This window comes from Mobula hypostoma, unplaced genomic scaffold, assembly GCF_963921235.1.
Source record: "Mobula hypostoma unplaced genomic scaffold, sMobHyp1.1 scaffold_91, whole genome shotgun sequence".
In the NCBI taxonomy this organism is placed as follows: Eukaryota; Metazoa; Chordata; class Chondrichthyes; order Myliobatiformes; family Myliobatidae; genus Mobula; species Mobula hypostoma.
In genome coordinates, this window is record NW_026948190.1 from 169,390 (window position 1) to 188,630 (window position 19,241).

Below are 19,241 nucleotides of genomic sequence, written 5' to 3' on the forward strand. Positions count from 1 at the left end.
CGGCGCACCAGTACGTACGCCGTCGATTGGCACTCGACTGACAGCGTCGTGGGGCGGGCGCTCACTCGCCAACGACGACCCCCCCTCTCCCTTCTGTGACGTCACTCCGGCGGACCGCTCCGCCGATTGGGTCGAGGCGGCGATTGACACCTAGCTGGGGCGAGCGGGGGGCGGGGAGCCGCCCCGGATTGGCTGGAGGACTGGCGCGCTGATTGGCCGCCGCGGCCGCCCGTCACGGCGGGACTGAGGGGAGGGAGGTGAAGGAGAGCGAGCGGAGCCGAGCGGATCGCGGGCCCCGGGCGGCGGTTATTATTCAAAATCAGCGGCGGAATGCCGCCGAGGTGAGCCTTCGAAACGGTCGTCCCCCCGCCCGCCCAAACGCCACAGCAACGGCCCAAAAAAAGCCCCCCCAAAAGATGTCCGGTTCGCGTCGGGACCTCGGCGTTTCCCGGTCCCGCCGCCATTCGCTGAGGTAAAGTGGACGGCCCCGTTTCCGGCCGGGCCGGCCCGGAGGCGGTGGGGCTTTTGGGGGTGGGGGCCGGCGGTCTGATGGTGGTGGATGAGGGAACCCTCCCTACTCGAGGCCCGGGCTGCGGTTGCGGCCTACTCGTCCGGGGGCAGGGAGGAAGGAAGGGGAGGGGGGTTATATATCACCGTTGTTGGTGTCGGGCTGCGAGGCCGTAAAGCGTGTGACAGATCGGACCGGCAAAGGTCGTGCCCCGGGGTGCGAGGGATCCGGATTAAGAGTCGCAGATGCGTGACTAATCTGGGTTTAAAACCGCCTGTGGCGGTGTCAGGGGTTTAAATGTAGGAGGGTGACTCGAGTTAGTGGCATCTGTGTGAGATAAGGGCAGGTTACTGGGGTGTCAGGGCACGAAATGGGCGATTAACCGGGGTTAAAGTCTCCAATGTGTATATATTTGGGGTGTCAGGGCATCAAATGGGGGACTAACCCGGGTTAAATCTCCAACGTGTGTATATTGGGGTGTCGGGGATTAACCTGGGTTAAAGTCATGCACAAGTACATATTGGGATGTCAGGCACGAAATGGGGGATTAACCAGGGTTAAAATCTCCAATATGTATATATTGGGGGGCAGGGCATGAAATGGGGGACTAACCCGGGCTAAAGCCACAAACAAGGTGTACTGTTGTGTCAGAGGATGAAATGTGGGATTAACCCAGGATAAAGTCTCCAATATGTATATATTTGGGGTGTCAGGAGATTAAACTGGGTTAAAGTCACAAACAAGTACGTATTGGGATGTCAGGCACGGAATAGGGGATTAACCAGGGTTAAAGTCTGAAATGTGTACATGTTTGGGGTGTCAGGGCATGAAATGGGGGACTAACCCGGGTTAAAGTGTGAAATGTGTATATATTTACGGTGTCAGGGGATGAAATGTAGGATTAACCCAGGTTAAAGTCTCCAACGTGTGTATATTGGGGTGTCAGGGCATGATATGGGGGACTAACCCAGGTTAAAATCTCCAATATGTATATATTGGGGTGTCAGGGGATTAACCTCTGTTAAAGTCAGGTTAAAGTCTCCAATATGTATATATTTGGGGTGTCAGGAGATTAAACTGGGTTAAAGTCACAAACAAGTACGTATTGGGATGTCAGGCACGAAATGGGGGATTAACCAGGGTTAAAGTGTGAAATGTGTATATATTTACGGTGTCAGGGGATGAAATGTAGGATTAACCCAGGTTAAAGTCTCCAACGTGTGTATATTGGGGTGTCAGGGCATGAAATGGGGAATTAACCCAGGTTAAAGTCTCCAATATGTATATATTTGGGGTGTCAGGGGATTAACGTGTGTTAAAGTCACAAACAAGTACATATTGGGATGTCAGGCACGAAATGTGGGACTGACCTGGGTTAAGGTCACAAATGTGTGTATATTGGTGTGTCAGGTCAGGTTAAAGTAATTTTTCGCGGTGTCGGGTATTTATTTCCTTTCTTTTTGCAGTACATATTTAATTTATTTGAAACTATATTTCTTGCTGTAATTAGTTTTTTAAATTATGTGTTGTAGTGTACTGTTGCTGCAAGGACAACAAATTGCAGGACATATGCTGGCGATGTTAAATCCGAGCCTGGGCTGAGATCTTGTGTTGGGGTGCCAGTAGTTTAAATGGTGGGATAGATCTGGATTAAAGCAAAACGTGCGATAAATCTGGGCTGAAATCACGCATTGAGGTGTCAGGAGCTTAAGTGAACTATGAGCTCAGATTAATATTGTCAGTGTATCGGTGTGCAGGAGCTGAAGTCACTTATTGAGGTGTCAGGGTTTTATGTGGGTAATAAATGCAGGTCAAAGCCATAAATATGGGATAAATCGTGATGGTAGTCACATCTTGTGCAGTCAGGGTTTTATGTGGCTAAAAATCACATATTCGGATGTCAGGGGTTTAGTCATAAACTGCGGTAAATCTGGGAACTGGGGATTTGGGAGTTTAAATGTGGGATAAGGTCCAGGTAAAAATCACATTGGGGTGCCAGGGGTTTAAACCCCAGTTAAAGTCGCATATTGGGGCGTCAGGATATTAATGTTGGGTAGATCCAGGTTAAAGTAATTAATTGTGGTGTCAGAAATTTAAACACAGGGATAAACCTGAGTTAGAATCGTAAATGTGCAGTAAATCGGCACTAATTAGGGATTCAGAAGTTTTGATTTGGGATAGATCCAGATAAAAATCACATTGGGGTGTCAGGGTTTTAGGAGTGGGAAAATCCAGGTTGAAGTCACAAATGTATGTAAATCTGGGCTAATCGGGGATTCAGGGGTTTAAATGTCAGATTGACATTTTGGGGGTGAAACCAGGTTAAAATCACATATAGAACTGAGTGTGGGATAGTCACTTATTGGGGTTTAGAGGTGGGATAGCCGCAGATTAAAATCATCTATCATGTGATAAATTGAGCCATGGGTTACTACAGCACAAAGACAGGTCCTTCAGCCCATCTTTTCCATGCCAAAATACTGTTCCACCTGGTCCCATCAACCTGTATCTGGTCTGTAGCCCCCCAATTATGGGCTAAATCTCAGGGTTTAAATGCCCCATGAATTTGGGTTGGGATTAAAATCAGACATTGGGGTGTCAGGAGTTTAACGTGGGGTAGACATGGGTTTTTAGATTTTTAAAAAGTAAGATCTAAAATATCTCAACCTGTGTTAAAATCATAAATGTGAGGTAAATCGTGTACATTGGGGCCAGGGATTTAAATGTGGGTTAAAGTTGTACATCAGGGTGTCAGGGGCTTAGATACGGGATAAAACTGGATTAGAGTCATATATTGGGAATGAGGAGATTAAATCTGAGATGGTCTGCATTAAAGTCAGATGCGGGTCTAAATGTGTGTTTAAACCTGGCTGTCGAGGTTTTAAATGTGGGATAAAATCATACGTAGTGGTGTCGGGGTCTTGAGGACCACCGTGAACAAGTGTGAGGCACCATGAAACTGAGAATGCCAAGGTGTTTTAGAGCAAGAGGGTAGCTGAGGGCGAGGGAGGGAGTTTGTGTCTGCAGCCAGAGGATGTGGGCGGGGCCCCCAGTGAGTACTCCGCCTCGGTATTTACCCAGGAGGAAAGTGTGGACGGTGGTGAGATCAGGGGAAGGTGTGCTGATGTTCCAGGGCAGGTCGAGGTTAAGGAGGGTGAGGTGTGTGTATTGAGAAATGACCCTGAGGCTAGCAAGGGAGGAGACTGCTGAGATTTCTGTAACCCCTTTAGCTACAGGCAAGGTCTCAGAAGACTCAACTTTGGCAATGTTGTCCATTTGTTTAAGAAGGGTCTCAGGGAATTGTAGGTCAGTGAACCTTGCCTCACTGAGAGGGAAATTAATGGCGGGGGTTGGGGGAGAAATTCCTTAAAGGAGCGGCTTTTCTTGGATTTGGAAAAGCATGGGCTGTCCTCAGAAAGGAGGTAGAGGAGCCGCAAGTCTCACTCCACTGGATTCAGGAACAGTTATTACCCCTCAAGCATCGGGCTTCTCAACCAGTGGGGATAACTTCACTTGCCCCATCACTTCAGTGTTCCCACTTTCAAGGCCCTCGATATTTATTGCTTGCTTGTTTATTTATTAGTATTTTATTTGCTTTTTCTCTTTTATATTTGCACGGTCGGCTGTCTGTGAGTCTTGCTTTGTGTAGTTTTCCATTGATTCTATTGTGTTGCTTTGTATTTGCTGAGAATCCCCTTGAAAACGAATCTCAGGGTTGTACAGGGTGACACGTGTACTTTGATAATTTGAACTTTTTAAACGTCTTACAAATTTGATTGAGAGGCCAGGGATGATTGACGCAGGTCAGTGGGCATTATAGTCACAGAGTAAAACAGAACAGATATAGGCCTATCGGCCCAACAGGTCCCTGCTAACCACAATGCCCTCCCATTTAGACCCAATTTCCTGCATTCCACCCTCAATCCTTTCACCCACTCGACCCCCTGCTAGTCCCTGTCCGAGTGCTTCGTAAACAATGAGCCTTCCTCGACCACTTCCACTGGCAGCTCGTTCCGTGTGCTCACCGCCCTCTGAGTGAGAAAGCTGTCCGCCGAGTTTCTATTAAATCTCTCCTCTCTCACCTCCAGCCTCAGAATCGGGATTATTGTCCCTGACAATGTCGTGACATTTGTGGTTTTGCGCAAGAGGCAAAATGTCACCAACGCCAGAAAACCTGCGGGTGCTGGAAATCCTGCATAGACACGAGGCTGTGTCAGCCAGAAAAGGCTCCGACTTCAGTCCCAGTCCCAGTTCCCATTCCAACATGCTCCGCTGCCGCGATGTGGCCACACTCAGGTTGGAGGAACAACACCTTGTATTCCACCTGGTTAGCCTCCAACCTGACGGCATGCACATCGATTTCTCAAACTTCGCCATTCCCCCTCTCACTTCATCTCCTTGCCTGCCCATCGCCTCCCTCTGGTGCTGCTCCCTTCCCTTTTCTTACATGGTCATCTACTCTCTCCTAACAGATTCCCCTTTCTCCAGCCCTTTATCTCGTTCACCAGTCGGCTTCCCAGCTCTTCACTTCACCTCTCCCCCCTCTTCCGGTTTCACCTGTCACCTACCACCTTGTACATCTTCCCCACCTTCTCACCCGACTTCCCATCTTCCTTCTCAGTCCTGATAAAGGGTCTCGGCCTGAAATGTCGACTGTCTGCTCTTTTCCAGAGACACTGCCTGGTCTGCTGAGTTCCTGTAGCATTTTGTGTGTGTTGATAAAACATTACCCTAGGTTACAATATTTTAAAAAGAGAAATAGTGAAGTATTGTTCACGGACTGTCCGCAAAGCTGTTGGTAGAGCGGAAGAAAACGTTAAGAAGGCTGTTCCTAAAACTTTGCGTGGTAGGTCTCCAGGCTCCTGTACCCCCTCCATTGATGGTAGCAGTGTGAGCAGGGCATGTCCTGGGTGGTGAGGGCTGTCAATGATAATTCCCTCTGCCTCCTCATTGCCGGACCGGGGTACAGATCAGTACCCATCCACCCTTTGCGCAGGAGCCTGGAAGACCTACCACTCAAGGTTTTAGGAACAGCTTCTTCCTCTCTGCCATCAGATCTCCTGTACGGTCTGCAAACACCGCCTTGTTATTCATCTTCTCTGCTAGTTCTCTTTGGAACTGATGGTAATTTTTATGGCTTGCTGCTGCAAAGCAACAAATTTCGCAGTGTATGTCAGTGATTCTTTACAAAGTCACCTCCCAAGCCCCCCATTTCTCCTGTGCTCCTTGCCAGGCCAACCTCTCGCTATTAATCTACCCTACGCTCTTTCCACTTTAACACTATCTTTCCTTTAACAGGGTGACGCAGACTGTGCAGGCCTCACCAATGACACATACAACTGCAATGTCACTGCCCAGCACTCACATTCAATTCCCTGACTGGCGAAGGCCAGAATGCCGGGCCTGTCTTGCATTCCCCGTGACTCTTCACTTGTCCTCCGAGGTCGAGGTCCCTTTATTCCTTTACAACCCCCCCCCCCGCCCCACCCAAGCGCCCTGCTCTCCACAGTACAAGTCCTACACTTGGCGGCTTTGTGGACTGGGCTGCCGGTGACTGTCGGTGTTCCACGGGGATCAGTGATGGGCCCTCTTCTCTTTACATTGTCTGTCAGTGATGTGGCTGGTACGGAGATAGGTGGAGGACAAGACAGCTGGTGCTGAGGAAGCAGGGAGGCTACAGAAGGACTTGGGCTGACTGGGAGATTGGGCAAAAGAAGTGGCAGTTGGAATACAGTATTGGGAAGTGCATGGTTGTGTGCTTTGGCAGAAGGAGTAAAGGCTTAGACTATTTTCTAAATGGGGAGAAATTTCAAAAATCCGAGGTGCAAAGGGACTTGGGAGTCCTTGTGCAGGATTCTGTAAAGGTTAACTGGTGGGTTGAGTGGGGAGGAAGGCAAATGCAACGTCAGCATTCATTTCAAGAGGACGAGAATATAAAAGCAAGGATGTAATACTGAGGCTTTATAAAACACTGGTGAGGCCTCGCTTGGAGCATTTGTGAGCAGCTTTGGGCCCCTTATGTAAGAGCAGATGTGCTGACATCAGAGAGGTTCCGGAGGAGGGTGAAGAAAATGATTCTGGGAATTAAAGTGTTAATGTATGAGGAGTGTTTGATGGCTCTGGGGCTTTACTTAATGAAGGTTAGAAGAATCAGGCGGGGGGGACGGGGGAAGATCTCATTAAAACCTATTGAATATTGAAAGGCCTTTAGAGTGGATGTGGAGAGGATGTTTCCTATGGTGGGAGACGCAGACCAGAGGACACAGCCTCACAATAGAGGGATGCCCATTTAGAATGGGGCTGAGGGGGAAAAAAAAATCTTTAGCCAGTAGCTAGTGAATCTTTGGAATTTGTTGCCCCAAGTGGCTATTTAGGCCTGATCATTGGGTGCATTTAAAGCGGAGGTTGATGGGTTCTTGATCAATCCGGATGTCAAAGGTTATGGGTGGAATGGGGTTGAGAGGGTTAATAAGTCAGCTCTGATGGAATGGCACAGACTCAATGGGCCCAATTGGCCTCATTCTGCTCCTATGTCCTATAAAACCATAAGAAATAGGAGCAGAATTTGGCCGTTTATCCCGTTGAGACTGCTCTGCCACTTTATCATGGCTGATCCATTTTCCTCTCAGCCCCAATCTCCTGCCTTCTCCCCGCATCCCTGTCTAATCAAGAGTCTATTGACCTCTGCCTTAGATATAAATAAAGACTTGGCCTCCACAGCCGCCTGTGGCAAAGTATTCCACAGATTCATCACCCTCTTCATAAAGACGCTCCTCATCTCCATTCTGAAACGGTGCCCCTCTGGTCTCGGACTCAACCACCATAGGAAACAGCCTCTCCACATCCACTCTATCTCGGCCTTTCTCCATTCGATAGGGTTTCAATAAGGGTCACCTCTCATTCCTCTGAATTCCAGTGAATACATAATACACAGCCATCATATTTCAAGGCATTCAATCCAGGAATCATTTTCGCCAGCTTCCTTTGAAGCCGCTCCAGTTTCAGCACATTCTTTCTAAGATAAGGGGCCAAAACTGCTCACGATACTCAACCAGTGCTTTCTGACCTTATGGATTTTATAAAGAACATCACCTCACACTTACCTGCGTTGAAATCCATTTACCTCTTCTCGCTCCACTTCCCCGGGTGATCGAGAACCCCCTGTCATCAACAGTGTCATTCGCAGAGAGACTGACCCCATCCTGAGCATTTGCATCCAACTCATTGGCTACATTTAACTCTGGTCCCAAAGATTAATTCCCTGGGGACTCACAACAAAGTTGATAAGTTGGGAACAAAACACGAGGAAATCTGCAGATGCTGGAATTTCAAGCAACACACATCAAAGTTGCTGGTGAACGCAGCAGGCCAGGCAGCATCTCCAGGAAGAGGTACAGGCGATGTTTTGGGCCGAGACCCTTATGAAAGTTGGGAACAAAGTTGGACTGGCCCTGGAAGACAGAAGGTAGTGGTGATGGAGGGGTGTTATTCTGACAGGAGCTCTGCGACCAGTGGTGCTTTGCAAAGATCAGTGCTGGGACCTCCTCTTTTTATCGATCTGGGTTGAAACGTAGCTTTCATCGGCAAGTTTGGAGACAAAATGAACATTGTTGTAGAATCTACACTCGGTGGCCCCTTTATTAGGTACACCTGACACCAATGCAAATATCGAATCAGCCAATCATGCAGCAGCAACTCAATGCATAAAAACACGCAGACATGACAAAACATCAGAACGGGGGAAGAAATGTGATTTACGTGACTTTAACCAGGGAATGATTTGATTGTTGGTGCCAGGCAGGGTGGTTTGAGTATCTGAGGGACAGCCGATCTCTTGGGATTTTCATGTACAGCTGTCTCCACAGTTCGCAGAGAAAGGTGCGAAAAATAAACTAAAACCTCGAGTGAGCGGCAGTCCTGTGGGCGAAAATGCCTTGTTGATGAGAGGGGTTAGAGGAGAACAGCCAGCCTGCTTCAAGCTGACAGTAACTCAGATAGCCACGTATTACAATGGTGGTGTGTGGAAGAGCATTGGACACTGAACTGGATGGGCGACAGCAGCAGAAGACCACTGACGTACACTCAGTGGCCACTTTATCAGGTACAGAACATACCTAATGAAGTGGCCACCAGATCTGGAGATTTGGCCAGAGAAATGGAAGGTGGAGTCTAACCTGAGCACACGCAGGCAGAAGGCATTTCCCTCAATTCGGCATTGTGTCCAGCACAGATACGATGGACCGAAGGGCCTTCCCCTCCCCCCCCCCCCCGGTGCTGTTCCCACTACGGGATGAACCTTGGTGAACGCCCAGGTGTTAGGGCTGAGAGAGTGGTGTCATCCTGGTTCAAATGTGATGCAATTTTGCGGCATTTCGTAACTCTTGCCTCCAAAGCTGAAATCTAATTAATGGCATATTGCATTCTGACATGTCCTACGCTCTAAAGAAACACTCAAAAGAGAAACGTTAATATTTGCAGGCTGAGACCGCGCACAGTGTATAATTTTTGTAGAGCCACCAATCAATCTCAATTACTGGCAGATACGATCCAGTCCGGTGGCAAGAGCAAAGCATTCAACGTGAGCAACCCAGTACTGAATTCTGTTTTCTTGCGAGTTACTTCGCTGTGTAGCTGTTGCAGTTCACGTAAAAATGCCGTGTCAGGTGCTAAAGTGTAGTCTGGTGTAAATTAAAGCAATGTTTTTGCAGTCCAGTAGAGGCTCAGGCTGCGAAAACATTCTTTTAACTTGCAGGGGTGTGTGTAATTACAAAGGCCACAAAAGGGGAGAAGGGGAGGTGCAACGAGACCTGGGTGTCATTATACACCAGTCATTGAAAGTGGGCATGCAGGTACAGCAGGCGGTGAAAAAGGCGAATGGTATGCTGGCATTTATAGCGAGAGGATTCGAGTACAGGAGCAGGGAGGTACTACTGCAGTTGTACAAGGCCTTGGTGAGACCACACCTGGAGTATTGTGTGCAGTTTTGGTCCCCTAATCTGAGGAAAGACATCCTTGCCATAGAGGGAGTACAAAGAAGGTTCACCAGATTGATTCCTGGGATGGCAGGACTTTCATATGAAGAAAGACTGGATGAACTGGGCTTGTACTCGTTGGAATTTAGAAGATTGAGGGGGGATCTGATTGAAACGTATAAGATCCTAAAGGGATTGGACAGGCTAGATGCAGGAAGATTGTTCCCGATGTTGGGGAAGTCCAGAACGAGGGGTTACAGTTTGAGGATAAAGGGGGAGCCTTTTAGGACCGAGATTAGGAAAAACTTCTTCACACAGAGAGTGGTGAATCTGTGGAATTCTCTGCCACAGGAAACAGTTGAGGCCAGTTCATTGGCTATATTTAAGAGGGAGTTAGATATGGCCCTTGTGGCTACAGGGGTCAGGGGGTATGGAGGGAAGGCTGGTGCAGGGTTCTGAGTTGGATGATCAGCCATGATCATAATAAATGGCGGTGCAGGCTCGAAGGGCCGAATGGCCTACTCCTGCACCTATTTTCTATGTTTCTCCCCTGCCCAGTGCCTGAGGGAGAGGGAAGAAGCTTTGAAGAGACCTTAAGAGGCAGGTTTTTATACAGAGAGAGTGGCGGTGGAGGCAGTTACGGTAGTGGTGTCTGAGAGGCTTTTGGAAAGACGTGAATATTCAGGAAGTGGAGCGATGACCATCACTTGCTGGCAGCAGGGTTGAGTTTAATTTGGCGTCGTGTCAAACTCAGATGACGAGGGCCGAAGGTCCTCTTCCTGTGCTGTGATGCGGAGGGAAGTTGTGTTGCAGCCTGTCGTTGTGTGAGTGAAGTCACCAGAGAGAAGTACTGATAGCTGTGTGAAGCAGCCTCTGTAGTCAACAAAACAAGGCTCGGCAGACGTTGTATGGAGACCCTTTCAGTTGCCCGTGCCCAACTCTACACAACTTTTTATACGCTAAAGATCAGAGAAAATGCATGACGATTCCAACAAATCCATATTTATGATGTTGCCTTGAACTACACGTAACAGTTTAAAATGTCTGGATCTTCCCACCATCACACCTAAAATGTGTTAATTACTGTTTTGTAGCAGGGTGTGGATTGGGTACGTGCATGTGTAGACTATCGGTTAAGTGCCTGTTTCCTGCTCCGTCTGGTCTGCATTTTAAATTTAATCTTCATTGCATATCCCAATCTGACCGCTGGTGGCCAAAGTCAGTTAACTTCATTGCTGCATGTGATTAAAAACCCAAAAAGTTACTCTAATGCAGTCCTGCTGAAGGGTCTTGGCCCAAAACGTCAACTGTTGACTCTTTTCCATAGATACTGCCTGGCCTGCTGAGTTCCTCCAGCATTTTGTGTCTGTGTGTTACTCCTACACAGTCGACCATATCTAGCCCCTTGTAATGGTGTACACCTTAAATCGTTAGGAAAATGAACTTGTATTACAGCTTTGTATAATAAATAGAAATTAAAATCCTAAATTTCTTATTCTGCTCACCGGCAAAATATACCACAGTTTAATGTTACACCGCCAATTAAAGTGTTACTGCTGGTATATTGTATCAAAGATTAAAATGCAACCTGACATCACCACCTGAAAATGTCGAATAGCTGTGAAATGATATTTTTAAAAAAACTACCACAGAGCTTGAGTCTTATCTCATTTGGCAGTCTGATTGAATGTGGTACATTGGGTGGATGTCGTCGAATCTCATCTGTCGCTTCTGTTGAGCGGTGAAATGTAGCCACCGTCTGAGACAGTAGTTCAGTGGTCTCAGGCTGACGAGTCCTGACGAAGGGTCTCGGCCCGAAACGTCGACTGTACCTCTTCCTAGAGATGCTGCCTGGCCTGCTGCGTTCACCAGCAACTTTGATGTGTGTGTTGCTTGAAATTCCAGCATCTGCAGATTTCCTCATGTTTGCGTTTTTTAAGTTCAGTACCGTGTCTGGCCCGGAAAATGCCTTTTGTCTGGAGCAATCTGGTCTGTCGAGAACTTTTACCACCTTCTGCAGCACAATGTTGAGGTGCGGGGCGGGGGGGGGATATTGGCAGCGGGGCGGCTGATAGGATTTAAAGTTCAGAGTACTTCTACAACCCTGAGATACTTTTTCTTGCTGGCATACTCAATAAATCTGTAATAGACTAATAGCCGTAACAGAATTACTGAAAGGCCGCACTGAGCTGGGTACTCAACCGGAGTGCAAAAGACAACAAGCTGGGCAAATACAGAAAAGAAAGAAGTAATAATAAAAAATGGGCAATAAATAAATATCAAGAGCATGAGATGAAGAGTCCGTAGGTTGTGGCCTCGGGAGAGTGCATGCTGGTGCGTTTGGGGAAGTTAAACCAGGCCAGGGCTCTACACTGTGGGGAGTGTTGTGCTAGAGATACAGCCTTCCAGCCCTACAAACCACGGCAACCCACCTATTTAACCCGAGCTTAATCACAACAATGCTGAACCTTTATAAGACACTAGTCAGGCTGCACTTGGAGTATTGTCGAGTTCTGGGCCCCTTATCTCATGAAGGATGTGTTGTCATTGGAGAGAGTCCGGAGGAGGTTCATGGGGATGATTCTGGGAATGAAGGGGTTAACACATGGTGAGCATTTGGCGGCTTTGTTGGAATTTAGAAGAATACGAGGGTGGTTTCTGATTGAAACCCACCGAATGTTGAAAGGACCGGATAGGGTGGGTGTGGAGAGGATGTTTCCTGTGGCGGGGGTATCCAGAAATAGAGGGCACAGCCTCAGAATTGAGGGGTGACCCTTTAGAACAGAGGTAAGGAGGAATTTTTTTAGCCAGAGAGTAGTGAGTCTGAAGAAGGCTCTATCACAGACTGCGGTGGAGGCCAAGTCCCTGGATGTATTTAAAGTGGAAGTTGATCATCTCCTGATCGGTCAGGGGGAATAGGGTGAGACGGCAGGTGTATGGGGTTGAGTGAAATCTGGGATCAGCCGTGTTGAAATGGCAGAGCAGACTCGATGGGCTGAACGGCCTGATTCCGCTCTATGTCTTCTGGCCTTCATCACAGGGCAATTTGCAATGACCAACTAACCTACTAGCCAGGCCGTTCTTTAGAGTGTGGGAGGAAACCAGAGCACCCAGAGGAAACCCGCGCTCTCACGGGAAGGAGCGTCGTGGAGACCCAGGGGGTAGAGGTAGGTCGCTGCCCCGAAAGTGACAGCACAGGTGGGCAGGGGCGGTGAAGGTGTCTGGTGTTCAGGGTGCCGAGTACGGTACGGCTGTACGAGGCCTCGCGGAGAGTGCTGCGTGCAGTTCTGGTCTCCCAGCGGCAGGAAGGATATGATTAAACTGGAAAGCGAGCAGCAAGGATGTTGACACAGGGAAGCTGTAACTGCTGGAATGCAGCAGCGCGCGGTCTGCCCCGGGCACTCAGCGAATCCTCCGGCCCCCTGCAGGTGCTGCTCGACCCGCCGACCCTCCATCCCTCCAGAAGACTGTGTGTCAATCCACTAGAGGGCTTGGCTCACGAGGAGAGGCTGGGGTTGGGCTGGGATGTTCCCTGGAGCTAAGGAGGCTGAGGGATCACGCGATGGAGGCGTGGGCCAGTGTGTGTAAGGGTTGGGGGTGGGGGGGTAGGTTGCCCACACACAGTGAGCTTACGAGGAGGCAGGAATAAAACAGCGTCGATGCCACGGGTTAGCAGGCCAGAGAGGCGACCCGATCCCCACCCTCGTTGGCGCACATTACAGAGACGCTTGCTTGTTGTTCTCTAATCCGTCCCCTCCCTTTCTGACTTCTTCCCCAGAGGGGACCAAGCCCAGTGCCTGAGACGCTCGAATGCTCTGTAGCTGCACTCCTATACCAGAAGAAAATTGTGGTTGGGGCGTTACCCATTAACACTGAGACCATCACCCTCTGCACCTCACCCCAACCCCACCCCGACAGGTAGGGGGTGAGGTCTCAGTGCCACTCCCAGGATCGAGCCTGGTAAATCACTGGCATGGCGTCGTACAGTGGCGAGGGATTCCACAGGCCTGGGCTACGTGACGGTGGGAGAAATAGTGCTTAGAAATGGTATTTGTGGCGACTTTAAAGCAGAAGGTAGTAAAATTGTTGGGTGGGGCGGGATGGGGAGAGGGCCTGCAGCTTTTAAACTAAAGTATTATCCTGTCCTTGGTTGTCTGCTGTGTCCAACAAGGACAGGGGGGACTTTTTAAAGTTCCACTCTCTCGGCCTCGTAAGCCCAGGTCCAGTGACATGAGTAGCCGTTGCAAACTGGGCTCATCCTTGCTGGCAGTGGATGGCGGTGACGTCTGTTGTCTCGTTGTGCCCTTCGCTCTCCACAAACCGCTGCAGAATCGCCTCCCTCGCCGTCCGATCTCCACTGCCGCTGACTTCAGAGTCAGGATCTGCTTTAATATCGTGAAACTTGCTAACTTTACGGCAGCAGTACAATGAAATATTGGATGAATATAGAGAAAAGGAACTGGGTTCCATTAACAGACCAGAGAAAATCTGCAGGGTGCTGGAAATCCGAGCAACACACTCAGAAAGCTGGAGGAACTCAGCAGGCCAGACAGCATCTATGGAAAGGAGTCGACAGTCGAACGCTGCCTGTCTTGCTGAGTTCCTGTCGCATTTTGTGTGTGCTGCTTGAGTTACTTTAATTATATATGTCTGTACAATAGTAAATGTAAAATGGGCAGTGGAAGAACAGAAGTAATACGTACTTTTTAAAAAGTGAGGTGTTGTGCATGGGTTCAACGTTCATTTAGAAATCGGATGGCAGAGGGGATGAAACTGTTCCCGAATTGCTGTGTGCGCGCCTTCAGGCTTCTGTTTAGTCGGGGAATTAAGGGTTATGGGGAAAAGGCAGGTAGGTGGAGATGAGTCCATGGCCAGATCAGCCACGATCTTACTGAATGGCAGAGCAGGCTCGATGGGCCGGATGGCCGACTCCTATTCATGTTCTGTACCTCCTTCCCGACGGTAACAGTGAGAAGAGGCACGTCCTGGGTGGTGGGGGTCCTTAATAACGAACACCGCTCCCTGACGATGTCCTGGACCCCGTGGAGGCCGGGACCCAAGATGGAGCTGACTAATTTTACAACTTTCTGCAACTTATTTCGATCCTGTGCATTACCCCTCTCTCCCCCAATACCAGACGGTGATGCAGCCTGTCAGAATGCCCTCCACGGTACATCAGTAGAAGTTTTCCGAGTGTTTTAATTGACAAACTGAATCTCCTCAAACTCCTAATGAAGTATAGCCGCTGTCTTGCCTCCTTTATAGCCACTGTTACGTACCCCGTAACTGAGTTGCCAAACCAGCAGAAATGGACCACTTGGTTGCAGTCTGGTTTAACAGAAGCTAATAAAGTTTTATTAAAGAAATAAGTAACACAGTACTCTCATCGTAAGGATATAAATGCAACAGGTTAGCAATGATAAAACACACATGTACACAGAACTAGGGTAATAGGAATCAACCAAGCCCTATCGCAGTCTAGGGGTAAAATGATCAGTCTCAAGTGACGCTGAGTTCAGTTCAGCTTAGTACAGTTCGCAGTAATCGCTGTTGTGCCGTTGGAGAGAGAGAGAGAGATATATAGAGATATTCAAATCTGATTCAGCAGACCTTTGATGTTCTTCACAGTTAGCTCTCGGGTGGAGCCTTTTTAATGTCTTATGTGGTCACCGACTGTGACCCCTCCGCTCCGGATACGACCGTTCTTCCGTGGTGAACCCAGCACCCAGGCAAGGGCAGACACACACACCAGGTTCCCGCCGATCGTACCCTTTCACCCTGTGCGTCTATGGTCGGTTCCCTCGAACCAGACCTCCAACTCGCACCAACTTGTGGGGGCACACCACTCTTCCAGGGTCTCGTTATCTCGTGGTGTGTGTCGTGCCTGAGCGAACCTGTTCCTTTTATCCCCCTACTGGAGTATCACCTGTCCATCAAACTTCAAACAGTTCAGGTTCAAAGCAACCAGTCTGTCAATATCTGAAATGTGATTCTTTCTCGTTAATCTCTCTCTCCTCTCTTATTAGCATTTTGAATGTTTCTCCATTGTCTCCCTTATCTCTCTCATCAGCATCAATCTTCTGATAACTTACTTTCTCGTCACACCACATCAATGTGTTGGGACCAGGTTAGATCCTCAGAGATGTTGACACCCAGGAAGGTGAAATTGCGCACTCCCTCCCCCTCTGATCCCTCTGTGAGGACTGGACACGCTAGGGCAGGCATGCCCCTATCCCAGTGAGGTATGAGGCCCGCCGAATGCCCTCACCTGGTTCAGCCCGACTGCCGAAACAGCTAATTTCACGAAGTACTGTACATCAGTGATGGTAAACCTGATTCTGACTCTGAAGTTAATAATCTGATTTGTCACACGTAGATGTGGAAAAGGTATTTGAACCGCGCAACTGGTAAAACTGGTCTGAAGTCGCAATGGAGAGCCTGCTGGCCTCTTCCTTCCCCGGAACCCCTTCTGCCTTCTCCTGTTGAAGTCTGCATTGAGAAGTGCATGAAAACTGTGAAGGGGGGCAAATAAGGGTGGGTGGTGGGGTGGTTCCCTCCTTGGGGCTTCCCTCTCACTCCCGGGATACTGAAAATCCGCTCTCTCCTTTTGTCTCCCGCCTCCCGGCCAACAGGAAGAAGAGAAAGCAGAGCAGAGAGTCAGCCGGAGGACCCGCCACTCCGAGAGAGGCCGTCTCCCCAATGTAGACGCGGAGTCTCTCCCTGGGACGGCCCGGAAACGGACAGACGACGAAGGACAGACACAGATCGAGTTGAAAGGAAGGATTATTCCCACCCACCTGTCGGACTTCACCCCCGTCCGTCCAGGATAGTCGGACCTGCGGAGGGGATCGGCAAAGCGGTTCGGACACTGCCTTTATTTCCCGTGGCAGCAAGGGGGTGAGGGGCCTGGCGGGGGCCCCCAGAGTCCCGTAGGAGGCACTCGTTTGGCACTGAGCTCGGGAGCCTGCACCCGTCGCCCTCCGAGAGGGGATCCCCTTCCCCACCCCCCCACCCCTGCTTGATGGATGTTGGCTGATTGGTCTCGATCCTACTGCTTTCCAGAGGAACACAGGCAAAGCTAATCGACAAAGAGGACAGAGGTGGGGGGGTGGCGCGGGGGAGCAGAGTGACGCGTCTTTACCCCACTCCACTGAGGCATCGCACCCGGAACCAGGATCTCCGCGTGCGGACCGCCGACAGGATTCATCAAGTGGCATTAAAACCCCTTTTACTCTCGAGAGCCCTTGCCTCTCCACCGGATCCAGCAATCTTCCTCACCAGATCCCTGCTTTCTTTATCCCACGTTCCCCTCCCCCCTTCCGGTTCCTTTCCCAGAAAAAAATTCCTCCCTTTGCTCATTTGAGTTAACTCATCCCCACCCTCCTGCCCAAAGCTCTCTGCCACCTCTGCAGATCCCGGTCTGGATCTGAGAGCCACTACTGTAAATAGCCTGTGTAGTAATTTGCACTTCGATTCCTCCTGGCCAGTAAATCGTTGAGCCCCACTCAGACCCCACGCAGACTGCTGTTAATCACCTCAGGTTTAACGGTTTTAACTACACCCTATCCTGGACAGCTGAGCCAAGGTCTGTTATACAAGTTCTCCCCCGACACCACTCTTTCTCCCTCCCTCCCTCCCAGTTCTCTCTCCCACCTGTCGAAACGGAACAGGTTCCTGCCCCAAACCCAGCCAAGTCCTGCCCAGCACCGGGAAGGGTTCAGCGAGGAGGCGGCAGGTATCCGTCTCAGGGACTTGCATCTCCTCCTCTCTCTGCCCTCGTCTTTTGAGGCCTTGACGCCACTCCCCTCCCCCTCCCCGCCCCATCACCCCTCCCCTCACACACAGGAGCGACTCTCTCCCCTCCCTCCCTTCCCTTCCCCCTCGTTCCCCACCTGCACTGTGACCCTGCTATGCTGCTGAGGGAGTCCGGAGCCAGAGCAATATGCCATCGGGAACAGAGGGGAGCTTCAAACCCAGCAAGTACATCCCGGTGTCAGCCGCCGCCACCTTCCTCGTGGGCTCCACGTCTCTCTTCTTCGTCTTCCCGTGAGTACAGTCTGGTTCTTCCTCCTGGTTTGGTTGTCGAGGTGGGGCGGGGAGAGGGGGTTAGCAGTGTCGTGCTGTGGAGTGGCTCGTCGGCACCGGGACAGGCACCTCAGCCCACGGTGTCGAGGCGAGCTGCTCTCAGTGGCCAGCCGCGCCTGCTGGTCAGTGCACGTATCTGATCGGCCAAACATGTGGCGGCAACTCAGTGCAGAAAAGCACGCAGGCTCGGGCAGGAGGCTCAGACTCAGACCAAACATCAGAATGGGGACTTTGTGACTTTGTTCCGTGGGACGATCGTTGGTGCATCTCAGAAACTGCTGGTCCCCTGGGATTTTCACATGCGCGACAGACTGAGGAAACAAAAACACCCAGCGAGCAGCAGTTCTGTGGGCGAGAGCGGCTTGTTAGTGAGGGAGGTCAGAGGGGAATGGTTCCAGCCAACAGGAAGGCGACAGTATCTCAGCTAACCACGCGTTACAACAGTGGTGCGCTGAAGAGCACAGCGATAACATCAGTGATATCGACGGGCCACAGCGGCAGAAGACCACAAGCATTAGGTACAGAGTGGCCACTGCGTGTGCCTAAACCTCCTGCTGCAGCAGTCTCCTACGCGGCCCATTGTCCTCCATTTTCTTTCGCCCGTCTCTGCGCCCATGTAGGACACGTGCGGGCCCAGATTAAGGAAGAGTGAGACTGAGCTGGGGGAGGGGGTGGGGCATGAAGGATTAATGAGCATGAAACAGCCCCTTCAGCCCATGACGTGCTGCCGCCCAACTAATCTCATTCCTCCTGCCGGCACAGTGTCCAGTCCCCTCCATCCTCCACACCTCAGAGCACCTCGAGTGTATCAGCTTTCACTACCGTCCCCTGGCAGTACTCCAATAAAACTCGGCTCGTCAACTCAATCCCCTGACTAATGTGGACCAACACACCGCACGTCCTCCTAACAACCCTGTCAACCTGTGCGGCAGCTCTGGACGTGGACCCCAAGGTCCCTCTCTTCCTCCACACCGATAAGAATCCAGCCATTAACCCTTCGAAGGTGAATCACTGCACGCTTTTCTGGATTGAACTCGGTCTGCGAGTCTTGTAAATGTCCCTGGTGCATTCTCGACACTACCCACTCTTTGTTTGAAGAGAAAAAACCTGCCTCTGACGTCTTCCCCTCACCTGGTACATGGGTCGTTGCTGCTTTGGGTCCTCTCTGTCTTTGCTTTTCACAATCTCATCCCAAGTACTGCGAAGTAATACAGAAAGCAGAATGGGGTGTTGCAGCTAGAGGGAAAGAGCAGTGCAGAAAGGCTTTCAGGTGGGGTCGGTCACGCCGCCAAGAGCCGCCACCCTATCGTAGGAGGGGACCAGTCAGTAGTCGTACAACAGAGAGCGTTTACGAGGACGCTGCCGGGGGGCTTGAGGGTGACGGTCATAAGGAGAAGTTAGGACTTCATTCCCTGGACTGTGGGAGAATGAGAGGAGTACAGGTGCGGTAAGTTCAAGCGGGCCTTTCCCGCTCGGCAGCACACACAAGATGCTGGAGGAACTCAGCAGGTTAGGCAGCGTCTATGGAAACGAAACCTGCTTGACTCCTGCTGTGGGGTGCAGAGAGCAGAACAGTTGATGTTTTGGGGCGAGACCCTTCTTCAGTTCTGGGAAGGAAGGGGGAAGACCCATTTTGGGCAGAGACTCTTCAGGACTGGGAAGGAAGCGGGGAAACA

General features: G+C 50.2%; 1 protein-coding gene across 1 annotated transcript in view; it reads left to right on the top strand.

The window, feature by feature from the left end:
* Positions 1-206: 206 nt before the first annotated feature.
* The window catches only part of zdhhc5a (zinc finger DHHC-type palmitoyltransferase 5a), a 53,735-nt gene continuing 34,700 nt past the window's right edge, over positions 207-19,241 (top strand). Inside the window, exons 1-2 of the mRNA XM_063039642.1 lie at positions 207-341; positions 16,113-17,526. Of these exons, the coding sequence (XP_062895712.1) occupies positions 17,423-17,526 (104 nt within the window). The 5' untranslated portion in view covers positions 207-341; positions 16,113-17,422. The remainder of the gene's footprint in view (positions 342-16,112; positions 17,527-19,241) is intronic.